The sequence below is a fragment of the Piliocolobus tephrosceles genome, chromosome 8 (assembly GCF_002776525.5).
Source record: "Piliocolobus tephrosceles isolate RC106 chromosome 8, ASM277652v3, whole genome shotgun sequence".
NCBI lineage: Eukaryota > Metazoa > Chordata > Mammalia > Primates > Cercopithecidae > Piliocolobus > Piliocolobus tephrosceles.
In genome coordinates this window covers 59,039,700-59,053,076 of record NC_045441.1, presented here as the reverse complement: position 1 = coordinate 59,053,076, position 13,377 = coordinate 59,039,700, and the positions used below count along the sequence as shown (strand labels likewise).

The 13,377-nt window shown below is 39.3% G+C and overlaps 1 protein-coding gene across 1 annotated transcript in view; it reads left to right on the top strand.

Moving 5' to 3' along the window:
- The window catches only part of DNAH11 (dynein axonemal heavy chain 11), a 371,689-nt gene that overhangs the window by 350,823 nt on the left and 7,489 nt on the right, over positions 1-13,377 (top strand). The window contains exons 75-77 of the mRNA XM_031935967.1: positions 140-331; positions 4,041-4,160; positions 12,452-12,694. Coding sequence (XP_031791827.1) covers positions 140-331; positions 4,041-4,160; positions 12,452-12,694 — 555 coding nt within the window. The remainder of the gene's footprint in view (positions 1-139; positions 332-4,040; positions 4,161-12,451; positions 12,695-13,377) is intronic.

Below are 13,377 nucleotides of genomic sequence, written 5' to 3'. Positions count from 1 at the left end.
GCCATGCTGAAAACTACATGTTACCTCTGTAGTATCTTGCTCTCAAAGTTCTTTACAAGATTATTGAAAACTCAGACCGTTGCTCTTGGAAACCATACAGATGGATGAATAATCAAGTATTTCTTCTCTTTTCTCCCAGGATACACTTGAAATATGCTCCAAGGAGCAGGAGTTTAAAAGCATCCTCTTTTCTCTCTGCTACTTCCATGCCTGTGTTGCTGGGAGACTGAGGTTTGGCCCCCAGGGCTGGAGCCGAAACTATCCTTTTAATCCTGGAGACCTCACCATTTGTGCCAATGTCCTCTACAACTACTTAGAGGCAAACCCTAAAGTAAGTGCTGGTGGTCAAATAACCTCTTCCAAGGAGTTTACAAAACTGTCAGTCTTTGGGCACTATCAAAATTGGCCATAATTTCTCTTTTGAAGCTATTATTGAAATAGCCGACACTACGTATGTATCTTCTGCCAAGTGTGAAAATAAACCAGATCAAAGGTTTTCCAGCAATGGATGTTCGAACTTCATAAGATAGGTCAAACCAGTTCTACATCAGCAGCTTAGTGCCAAAAAAAAAAAAAAAAAAAGTCCTTCATTATGTTAACAAAAACAGTGGTTTACATGTGCGTATATGCCAGATTCATTAGGCAGGTAATGAAGCATTTGCACAAATGTAATTACATACAGCAATTCTGACAGTTCATAACACTGCATTAATAATCACTACAATTAGTTCTGATGATGGAAGCAATTTACAGCACGTCACATGTATAAATAATGGTGCATTTCCTGTGTATGTCATTATTATGTATTAAGGATGCCACCTTGTTGTGACTTTCTCAGTAATGTTCCCCTTGATTTGAAGTTAAAGGTAGATGAATGATTTTATTTCGCAGCTAAAATGTGTTTTACAGATGGGAATGGGAATGCCTCATCAAGAACATTTGTGTAAATTCTCATCAACCCAATGATTGGATTTCAAAAAGCAAGAAACATTCATTCCTAAGGATTTTCTAGCTTAATCCTCACAAGGGAAACTTTCATTAAGTTAAATCCGTTAAAACTAGGATACATGTGTCAAAACCAATCAAGTGTTGTACTCTAGGCCACATTTTCTATAAAGCGTTTTAAAAATCACCCGTCTCTGTTTCTAAATGGAAACTATTGTTTTATGTTCCTTCAGTAACAATTGTTATAATTTTTGTTGTAAGTTTTCTCAAGCTTCAGTGGAGATTTGATTGCTATTAGAATAGATACCCTTGGTACCTAACATAGGTGTATTTTCCTAAGGAACAAATTTTAAATAAGTTGTATCCAAAATAAATGGTTTTAATACGGTATTTGATGTTCAGTGTTCTATATCTCTTTCTTTTCTTTTTTTTTTTTTTTGAGACGGAGTCTCACTCTGTCTCACAGGCTGGAGTGCAGTGGCACGATCTCGGCTCACCGCAAGCTCTGCCTCCCGGGTTCATACCATTCTCCTGCCTCAGCCTCCTGAGTAGCTGGGACTACAGGCACCTGCCACCATGCCTGGCTAATTTTTTTGTATTTTCAGTAGAGATGGGGTTTCACCGTGTTAGTCAGGATGATCTTGATCTCCTGACCTCATGATCCGCCTGCCTCGGCCTCCCAAAGTGCTGGGATTACAGGCGTGAGACACCATGCCCGGCCTCATTTTTTAATTTATAGAATTAAAAAGTAATTCTGAATACTTTGAGCATATTTTGACCATTCTAATAGTACTAGTTTTGTGTTGATTCCCAGCACATTTTGTCTAAACTATTACACTTAAAATTATAATAGTTCTAGGTAGGAAAAGGAATGGACCATTTAAGACTTTGATTCAAGTCCTTCATAACTGTCCTGTGAGGCTGAGACCAGGAATAGAATCGTATTTCAGCTGAATCCTATACACAGTTGAGGTGGAAAGGAAGGGGAGGAAGAGGGAAGTGGACACATGGGTTTCTCTCCAGCTCTTGCATCCTGAGTCTTGGAAACACCACTTGACCAACTGAGTCGCACTGTGTCCTGCTTTTTTTCATCCTGGGGCTCCAGGATCAGCACAGCCTTAAGTTTTTAACACATTCTCATGTTTCTCAGGTGTCTTGACCTTAGTCATTTTCTGCACATCACAAAGCGACTTATCAGGATTTGGGAATTAAATTCCTGTGAGCACATGTTTAGTTGTACAAAATGCCCTTTTCCAGAAAGTATATGTAAAAAACAAAGACCGGGATTGAGGGAAAGAGAATCTATTATTGAAAAGGATAGATCTGAGGCCAGGCATGATGGCTCATGCCTATAATCCCAGCACTTTGGGAGGCCAAGGTGGGAGGATAGCTTGAGTCCGGAAGTTCTACACCAGCCTCGGCAACATGGGGAAACCCAGTCCCTATAAAAAATAGAAAAGATTAGCTGGGCATGGTGGTGTGTGCCTGTAGTTCCAGCTATTTAGGAGGCTGGGGTGAGAGGATTGCTTGAACCCTGGAGGTGGAGGTTGCAGTAAGCTGAGATCATACTACTGCACTCCAGCCTGAGCAACAGAACAAAACTCTGTCTCAAAAACAAGAGGAAAGAGCAAATCCTTAGCTAAATAATTATCGAAAAGAACAGATAATTATTGAAATAAATAATTATTGAAAAGAACAGATCCCTAGTTAAATAAAAATTGAAAAGAGATACATATTGAATACTGAAATGTGTAGCAAGCATCAATTAAATGTAAGCGGACAAAGAACTAAAAGTCAGAAGCCTTTGTTTTCCATCCATTTCAGCTATTTGGAAGGTAGTCCATGCAGTGGTTGAGAGAGCATGTTGTGGTCTAGGCACCCCTCTCTTATTTTTCATTCACCTCAACCCAGCTTAAAAGACATATTTGAAGTTCATTTATTCAAATTCAAATAAACTTGTAGCAAGTACATTGGCATAGTTGAAGCAATTTTACTTGTTCTGTTCTGTCACATCACGCAACAAGCGAAGGCTATAATTACGTTTTTACTTGAACTGTTGGGAGGCAGTATACTGCCCCCGAGGGTGTAAAGGTTCCTGTCTAGAAAGGCTTCATCACACACTGGCATGTTTTGCAAACCCAGAAGAAGCTAAAGGGTAGTAAAGAGAGGCTTCAAACCCTGCTCAGCCAAATAAAGAGGAGATACAGTGATTTCTTGAATGAAACATGGTAGAGTCATTAGTTACAACCCTTACAACAATCATTAGGCCAGTCATGCCATAAGACAAGCCCTCAACTCCATCTGTGGCAAGGGGATTTGTTTGCCTGGACTTTTGGAAAGTACTAGGATTCTAAATACACCCCAAATTCAAATTGTGTGGATGTTGCTTTCTTTTCCTGAATCTGATAATATAAGCTGATATAAATCAGATAATAAAAACATGTCATACCTCAAAGGCCTTATGAACCAATATCCTTTCACAATTTTTAGATGAGATTTTGAATGTATAAACTTTCCCTGCAAACATGTTCTAGGGATGACTTAGTTTCTTTTAAAATCTGCATAAGGCTGGGCGTGGCAGCTCAAGCCTGTAAATCCCAGTAGTTTGAGAGGCCAAGGAGGAAGGATGGCTTGAGACCAGGAATTCGAGACCAACCTGGACACCATGGTGAGACCCCCGTCTCTACAAAATTTTTAAAAAATTAGCCAGATGTGGTGTCCTGTGCCTGTAGTCCTAGTTACTTGGGAGGCTGAGGCGAGAGGATTGCTGGAGGCGCAGAGTTCAAGGTTGCAGTGATCTGTGGTTGTGCCATTGCACTCCAGCTTAGGCAACAAAACCAGACCTCATCTCTTAAAAAAAATCTTCATAAACAGCTCAATGTTAGTGAATTTTCACTGACTATATTAGAAGACACTGAAAATAATTCTCCCAAGAAATTATCTGCAGAAACTTAGATAATTTTTGAACCACCTTTAAATCCTCCTATTGACAGAGGCTTGGAGGGCATTGTGTTAAAGGGGCACGTGCCACTGGTTGGCTACTCTGAGGCAAACTCTGCACCCAGCAGTGAGTATTTGTGTGGTTCTCCCCCCAGGTCCCGTGGGAAGATCTCCGTTATCTCTTTGGTGAGATCATGTATGGAGGCCACATCACAGATGACTGGGATCGCAAACTGTGTCGGGTATATTTAGAAGAATTCATGAATCCATCTCTGGTAAGACATTTGTAAATTAATGACTTTGTAAATTAATTTCACTGAGGAAAAAATTCTGGTAAGAATTTTATAAATGAATTATACTATGGGTGATTCTTAATGTTATTGAGGATGCTTGGCCTCTTGGGAAATTTCTTTTTTTTTTTTTTTTTTTTTTAGACGGAGTCTCGCTCTGTTGCCCAGGCTGGAGTGCAGTGGCCGGATCTCAGCTCACTGCAAGCTCCGCCTCCTGGGTTCACGCCATTCTCCTGCCGAGTAGCTGGGACTACAGGCGCCCGCCAACACGCCCGGCTAATTTTTTGTATTTTAGTAGAGACGGGGTTTCACCGTGTTAGCCAGGATGGTCTCGATCTCCTGACCTTGTGATCCGCCTGTCTCGGCCTCCCAAAGTGCTGGGATTACAGGCTTGAGCCACCGCGCCCGGCCCGGGAAATTTCTTAGAAAAGCAGAATCTCGGGTTCCATCCCAGACCTACAGAATCAGAATCTGCATTTTCACAAGTCTTCCAGGTGATTTCTGTGCGTGCTAGAGAGTGTACCAGCGTGAGGCACCCTCACATGCACTGACTCATCGGTTCTTTATAAAAACCCATGAAGTATGCAGAGCTGACACTGTTACTCCATTTTATAGGCCGAGATGCTGAAACATGGGGATTTGCCCCAGGCCACTAGGTTGGCATGGGCAAGAGATGTGGGCGTCTTTTGATAGAAGTCTTTTGATTTATATTCCAGAGTTCATTTCACTAAAGTTTCTTTTTTGCCTGTCATAGAAGTCCTAGAGAATAGTCTACAGTTTGACCAGTATCAGTTACTTTATTATAATATGTGCTCTAGAAAAATGTGGTGAATAAGTATGTAAGGTGATACATTTGTTAATTAGCTTGATTTAACCATTCCATGATGTACACGTTATCAAAACATCACACTGTGCCCCATAAATATGTATAATTATTATTTGTCAATTGAAAATAAAATTAAATCTAGCAAGATAGTCCAAAAGATTATATCAACCAAGTGCAAGGTAAGAACCTTATTTGGATCTTGTTCCAAATGAACTGTAAAAAAAAAAAAAAAAAAAAAAAAAAAAAAAAAGACATTTATGACACGATGGGAAATTAACATTAACCTATCATGGTAATATAGAATTCCTGTTAATATTTTATGTATGATAATAAAGTAATACAGTTATATTTTTTTAAAAGAGAGAAGATCTTTTAAAAAAATAAAGAGAGAACATTATGTTAAAAGAAATAAGTCAGCCACAGAAAGACAAATACATGTTCTCACTCACATGGACTCCTAAAAAGCTGATCTCCTATAAGTGGTGAATAGAACAGTGGTTACCAGAGACTGGGGAGGGAGAGAATGGGGAATGAATCGTCAATGGATACAAAGTTACCATCCCTAGAAAGGAAGAATAAGTTCTGGTGTCTGTCCTATTGCACAGCAGGGTAACTGCAGTCAACAATACAATATTGTATATCTAAAAATAGCTAGGAGAGGATTTTGTATGTTCCCACCCCAAAGAAATAAGAAATATTTAAGATGCTGTGCCTGCTAATTACCTGATTTGATCATTACACAACATATACATGTATCAAAATATCCCATTGTACTCCATCAATATATACAATTATTATGTGTCAGTTAAAAAGACAAGTGTGGTGATTTGAGAGCCTCATTCTTCCTTCTCTCGTGAGGAAGAGGCAGATCACCCCTGTAGGTGGAGTTTTTAAAGACCAGGCATTCTTGTCCCATTTCTCATCTTAGTAATCCCGTGTCTATGTAGAAATGGTTCCAGTCCGGGGCTGTGTTTTCTGGAAAAAGTACTCCATTTTTGTTTCTCATACTGCACAAGCTGAGTGTGGTGGCTGTAGTTTTCTCATGCTCTCTCTCACGGCATCCAGGTTCATGGCCATTCCTGGTTATTTCTTGGAAACCTAAAGCACCCATACACCATATCATGTCTATTTCTAGCTGAGTGAGACACCAACTATGTTTAAAGCAATGCTTTTAATAGTTTGAGCAATGTCCTATTTATAGTTTCTCTGAAAATTTCACCTCAGAGAAACATTATATAGATTTGATCACCTTCCTCGAGTTCATTTTGAGAAGTAATATAATCATATTATCAGTCTAATATTTAGTCTATATTAGATTAAATCACTAAAATCGTATTAGTCTAATATTTAGTCTGTTTTAGACTAAAATACACCAGGAAAACATAGTGTATTTTAGTCTAATGTAGAAAACTGGGGACATTATTTTGTTACTAATTTTAATAATGTGGAACAATTTGGAGAGAGTGCAAAAAATGCACAATGTTATGTAATTGTTTCTTTTGATTGTGAGTCTCATGGTCTTTCCTTAGTTCTAATGAGCAGGACTTCACATGTCAGAGAGAGACTTCCAATTTAGCACAATTGGAAGTCACTCCTCAGGAGAGGTCTGGGAGCAAGTTACCATGGAGATGGGAAAGCTAAACAGTGCCAGGGATGCGACCTTTACGGAGGCTGATTTCTCTGAATGATGGTGGAGGGCAAGGGGCCCGCGAGGAGCTCCCGCGGATGGTCCCTCCCCTGGCTCTGGCCTGTGGCTGAGGGGAGAATTACTGTTGTCAAATGCAGCAGTCCATTAACCTTCACAAGCCTGAACTCCCATTCAAATGACTGTAAAATAAATATAGGTGATGAAACCTGAAGGGGCATCAGTGGTGTGTGTAAGCCCTTCAGAAATTTAGGTACCTGACCTTCCATACAGATCTGGTGAGGTTTTCAGGATCGAAATGCTTCATTTGCAAACTGGCATCCTCACTGGAGAGGTACCTCCTCAACTCACCAAAGGAAATTAAAGCACTTAACTGACTTGCTGTCAGAGGCTGCAAATCCCAGTTATTTTGTTCTCATGCGTGTTTCTCCTGTTCATGCTGTTGATATGATTAGCAACATGATCTAACACTTCATCTGCAGGATATCTTTTTGCCACTTCCCACAAGTGGTTAACATATTTGGAAATTAGTGTCTTTGGTTGCAATGGAACATGATCAAAAAGCAACACATTCATGGTGTGGGGTTTAAAGTTCTGCTGCTCTTATCAAAAGAAACAGAGTGCTTTCAGTGATATCTTGCTGTTAGGAGGATCAGTGAGTTTCTTGTTGAATAAATGAGTTTGCGCTCAGAGAGAGTTCTCCCATGGGCCTTAGAGGGTCTCCAGCCAAAGTTAAGAAAGAAAACATTTTCTCACATAAAGCATGTATTTGGCAGTGTTAACTAAGAAATACAGTAAATAACTTTCAGAGAATAAGGTACCGGGTCATCTTAAAGTTATATAATACAAACTATTTTAGTGGTATAGAATAACAAGAACCTGGGCTTTGAAGTAAAAAACAAAAACAAAAAACACCATTGAAGTACCTCTATGTACCTCTATGTATTTGCTGTATGATGTAATTGACCCTCTCTTAGCCTCAGTTTCATCATCTACAAAACAAGAATGATCAACTTACAGGTTTGCTGTCAGGTTTAAACTTTGGTACAATGCTAGAACAATATGCTTAATAGATGGGAAATCTTTTTATTATGAAGTATACATTTTCATTATATATATTTAATACTTGGCTGTACATTAATCTGTGATAACAATGGGAATCCTTTAGTAAATACCTGCTGTTTGCCAAGGGTCATTACCACACACTTTGTATGTATGATTTCTTCTTACTATAATCTGGAAGAGTAAGTATTATCCCACTTAATCAAAAAAGAACCTCAGGCTCAGAGAGGTCAAGCGGCTGAACCAGGATTTAAACTCGCAGTCAGACTCCAAAGGCTGGTCTTTCTCTGCACCATACTGCCGTGGCTGGAGTGCTGAGCTGTTTGTAGCACAGGTCACCAAAACAATGACTTGTATCTGTATGTAGATGGTATACAGGCCGACACTGAGAACAACACGGGCAATACGGAAGACCAGAGTTCTGGTTCTGCTACTGACTTGCTGTCTAGCTTTGTGCATAGCTTTCCTGTGCCTCAGTTCGTTCATTTGTAAAATTAAGGTATTGCCTGGAAAATCACCAGTGTACCTTTTCATTCTCAAGACACCATGATAATTCAAACTTGAGTAATTCTAAAAATCCCTAACAGCACTTTGGGGCCATGGTATTTTTGACCCAAAAGGCCAAGGGCAAATGCATTTGTTTAAACTCACAATGAACTGGAGCTTCTTGTCATTACCAACACTACTTGGAGAGGTAGTGGAGTGGGGGCCGGTTTTTTATTAAATGCCAGAAAGGAAAATGTAAAAAGGACAATAATCTCATGGAGTCGAACATAGTGGGCTGGATGCTGGTTCTCCAGTTTCTAGTAACTGTCCCTGCCCCCGATTTCAACAAAGATGATTTCAATTTTTTTTCCTTCTTTTTGAGACAGAGTCTTGCTCTGTTGCCCAGGCTGGAGTGCAATGGCGTGATCTCAGCTCACTGCAACCTCCGCCTCCCAGGTTGAAGTCATTCTCCTGTCTCAGCCTCCCGAGTAGCTGGGATTACAGGAATGCACCACCACGCCGGGCGAATTTTTGTATTTTTAGTAGAGATGGGGTTTCACCATGTTGATCAGGCTGGTCTCAAACTCCTGACCTTGTGATCTGCCCGCCTCGGCCTTCCAAAATGCTGGGATTACAGGCATGAGCCACTGTGCACGCCCAAAAGTATCATCCAAATTTTTGATGATATTTTCATGATGTGGAGGTTCTTTCTGCGTGAGCATGATTCTATTGATTCTTTTTAAAAAAGGTTTTACTGAGATATAATTTGCACACCAATTTAAATTACACAACTCAAAGGTCTTTAGTATATTCTGCATCCATTACCAGTTTTAGAACAGCTTTATTACCCACCCCCACAAAAAAAACCCTGTAACCATTAACAGTCAGTCACCATTTATTTCCCACCCCATATTCCCCTATTCCCCAGCCCATGGCAGCTACTAATCTATTTTCTGTCTGTATAGATTTGCATGATCTGGGCATTTTATATGAATGGTTTCATGCAGTATGTAGCCTTCTTTCATTTAGCGTAATGTTTTCAAGCTTTAGCCATGCTGTAGCATATATCAGTACTCGATTCCTTTTAAGTCCAAATAATGTTCCATTGTGTGGACATACCACAGTTTGTTTCTCTCATCTCTCAGTGGACATTTGGGTTATTTCTCCTTTTTGGTTATTATGAATAATGCTGCTATGAACTTTTATGTACAAATTTTGTGTGGACATATGTTTTCTTTTGTATATGTACCTTAGAGTGGAATTGCTGGGCTAAGTGATAACTTTATGTTTATCATTTGCAAGTACCACCGAACTGTTTTTTAAATAGTGGCTGCACCATTTTATAATCCCTGCAGCAATGTATGATGGTTCTATTTTCTCCACATCCTCACCAACACTGCTACTGTCCACATTTTTTATTTTAGCCATTCTGGTGGAAGTGCAGTGGTGTCACATTACAGTTTTGATTTGCATGTCCCTGAAGATCAACAATGTTGAACATCTTTTCATGTGCTTATTGGCTATTTGTGTATCTTCTTTGGAGAAATGTCTATTTAGAATTTTTGATTCTTTGAGGCTTTATAACAGCTTTCTCAAACAAACCTCCCCCAAGGCAAGAAAGTTGGCCACTGTGTAGAGAGTCTACAACTATGTCTCCTTTGGCAAAAAGCAGCTTTTCATAAAAACTCTTGAGTGGGAAAGGAGAAAGTCTAGATTCAGCTTCAGGATTCACCGGGCTCCTTGAGTATATTAACGTCTTGATAGTTTTCTTAAAGTAAAAGGGAACACAAGTCTCTATATGGAGGACATTTCCCAGGTTTTGTTTGTTTTTTCCTTCTAGAAAAATCAAGATGTACTAAAATCAAGTCTGCTGCTAGGGTACGAGGAAAACCAAAACTAACATAAGAGCCTGCTATGTGCTGAGCTGTTTGCATACCTTATTAAATTCTTATAGCCACAACCATTAGGTTGCTGTCATGAGCAACATTTTACTGATAAAGAGACTGAAATGCAGATAAATTGTCATTTCTTAAGGCCACCAACCCATTAAGTGATGGGAGCTGAACCAGGCTGTCTAGCTGTAAACCTCAGGCCGTTTCGAGTTGGCTGTTTTCTTTTGCTTTGCTCATTGCCTACCATATGGAAGGCCCTTGTCACATGTCTATAAAGACTAATTTTCTTTCCAAAGAGCATGGGTCATTTACAGTCCCATCAACAGTACATGAGCATGCATTCAAACAAATGTCCCCATGGCAGCTTAACCTTTCCAAATGATTGTGGTTTTGGTCAGTTTCTTTGCTTGAAATTCTGTTTTTAACTTTTTGTTTTTATTAAGGACAGATTAACTGTGGCTTCTGAAACTTCTTTCAATTTCCTATGTAAGCACAAACAGAGAAGACCAAGTACTTGTTTGTAGGGAACAATGTTCAGTTGGGATGTGTGGATTCTAGGTTTTGGTTTTCTTATTCATATTTTGCTCATATTTTTATTCTGGCTACTTTATCCATTGTAGACTAATAATGATGAGTTTAACTCTCCTGCATGGTTTTATCTTGGTCACCCAGAGCCAGGTGACATTTAAATTTTGATTATTCTCATATATAAACATGAAATGATAGAAATGTGAATAAATAAAACCAAGCCAATGGATGCTGGTGGTGGAATAGTCCAACTTCTTCCTTCCCATATTCATTGGGTCAAGATTTCCATTTCTGGCAATATGAAGGATTAGGTAACTTAAAAATCCTCCTGGTACAAAATAAAAATAAAAATGCTGAGTCGAATATTTAAAATGCGCTTGGAATTCACAGAAAGCAGTCGAGAATCCTTATTAAGGATGTAGGCTTTCTACATAACCTGGATTGCAGGTTTAATAAGGAAAGAGAAAACCACTGTTACGCACATGATTTTATGGAAATTCACACTTACTTTGTCCTCTTTAGACTCTGAGTTCCTTAATAATGAGGTCATATGGAGCTTGTACTTCTAAGGTTTGTTGTAGTGTACTGGATGGTGAGTACATATTACTAAATGAATTAAATAATATTCACTTTGTCTCCAGGTGATAGCAAGGGGACCACAGCATAGCATACGTAGTTACAGACAAATCCATTTCAGAAACCCACTTAGAAAATCTAGGCAGAAAATAGCTACATTAGGTGATAGTTTAAAAATAACATTCCCCTGTACATTTAAGTGCACATACAGGCAGGATTTATGGTGCAAGAGACTGGGAGAATTAAGACAGAGGGGTTAATGGTCCCTGTAAACCAAAGAGCAATCAGGGAAAAATAAATCTGAGATTATACTGTCACTTAGAAAATTGTAAGCACTTGATTGACTCTGTGTTTATGGCTGGTCAGAGACTCAGGCTCATAAATTCTTTTGTTACATTTTGAAGTTCTACGTTCTAATGTTTAGAGGGTTTGTTATTGCTATTCACGTTGCCTTTGTTCAAAACTTCCCTCTAAATGGAATGTCTACCCTCTTGCCCCAGCCTTATTAAAGTAGATGGGCATGATAAAAGCCCACTTTCTCCAGCCTTTCACTCAGTAGGTAACTGTATTTAGCTCTCAGGGTCTGTGGATCCTAAACAAGACAGACTCTGCTGTGAGTAGCTCAAAGTCCTGGGAAGGTAGGATCCATTTGACTCCTAGTATATATGGCCTATAAATGGTACTTATATACACACACATTTTTCATTAAATGCATGTATCATGATTTATATTTATAAAATTCAGGTATATAAATTCACATCATATATAAAATGATGGGATGCAGTACTGTGGGAAGTATGGTGCCCTGGGGAAGTACAGGCTATAGAGTCCTACTAAAATGAGTTCAGAATTAAGATTTAAATCAAATGTCTACCTCAGCAAATTCACATCAGAGTCTTGATTTCCTCTCTGGGAAATGGGGATGGTTGGGAGAATCAATGAATAGGAGTGTGTTATAGGGTAGCCCAGGCTCCGCGATGGCTCATTCCTTTTATGTGCATGTATCACACTGCCCCATGCACACTGCAAACTGAGTCTTCTTAGGGATAGGATTAATGGGTGTTCCTTGGGATCCTCCCCAGACATCAGTCTGGTGTTGCATATAGAGCAGAATGGTTGATTATAAAACAGTTTAGGGAGCCTGCTACTCAGCCAGCATTGTGCTGGGGCCTTCTTGTCAGGGTCTTCTCGAAGTGTTGAGGAAGTGAAAATGGATGCCTACCTACATTTGGAATAACTGACTTTTCTTTTGTGGTTGAAGATTGAAGATGAACTGATGCTGGCACCAGGATTTGCTGCCCCACCCTACCTAGATTATGCAGGCTACCACCAGTACATAGAGGAGATGCTTCCTCCAGAAAGCCCGGCACTGTACGGCCTCCACCCAAATGCTGAAATAGAATTCCTGACAGTGACATCCAACATTCTCTTCAGAACTTTGCTGGAGATGCAGCCCAGTAATGCACTCAGTGGTGATGAACTGGGGCAGTCTACAGAAGAAAAGGTAGAGAACCTTTCCTTCCTTTTCTTTTTCATTGAGGTATAACTTACTTGTACTGAAGTGTACTAATCTTAATTGTGCAAATCTATTAAGTTTTTACCTAGGTTTATACTCATCTAACCACCACCTAGATGAAAATAACATTTCCAACACTCCAGGATACTCATGCCCTTTATCAGTCAACGTACCCCTCGTCTACCCCAGAGATAATCAATATCTTTACCTCCATCATCACAGATTAGCTTTACCTAATTCAAAATATATGAAATCATACAGTGTGCATTCATCCATGTCTAACTCCTTTCATTCTGTATTACATTTGTGAGATTCATCCATGTTGCTCATGTACCAATGGTTCATTTCTGTTTTGAATTTTATATGAATATAAAATTCTTCATTCTACTGTGAATGAATGCTTGGGTTTTTCTTGTTTTTCACTTTTATAGAAATATCACAACCATGAACATTCTTCTACAGTCAATATAACTCCCAAAGGCATCCATTCCTACTACCCATTTCTCTATACCCAGAAGTGGGATTGCCAGATAATAGGGTATAATGTTTAGCTTTAATAGTATTCCCAATCAGTTTTCTCAAGTGGTTGTACCAGTTACTCTCCCACCAGCAGTGCATGTGAGTTCCAGTTGCTCTTTTTGTGATTTTGTAAGGGTAATGATATCTCATAG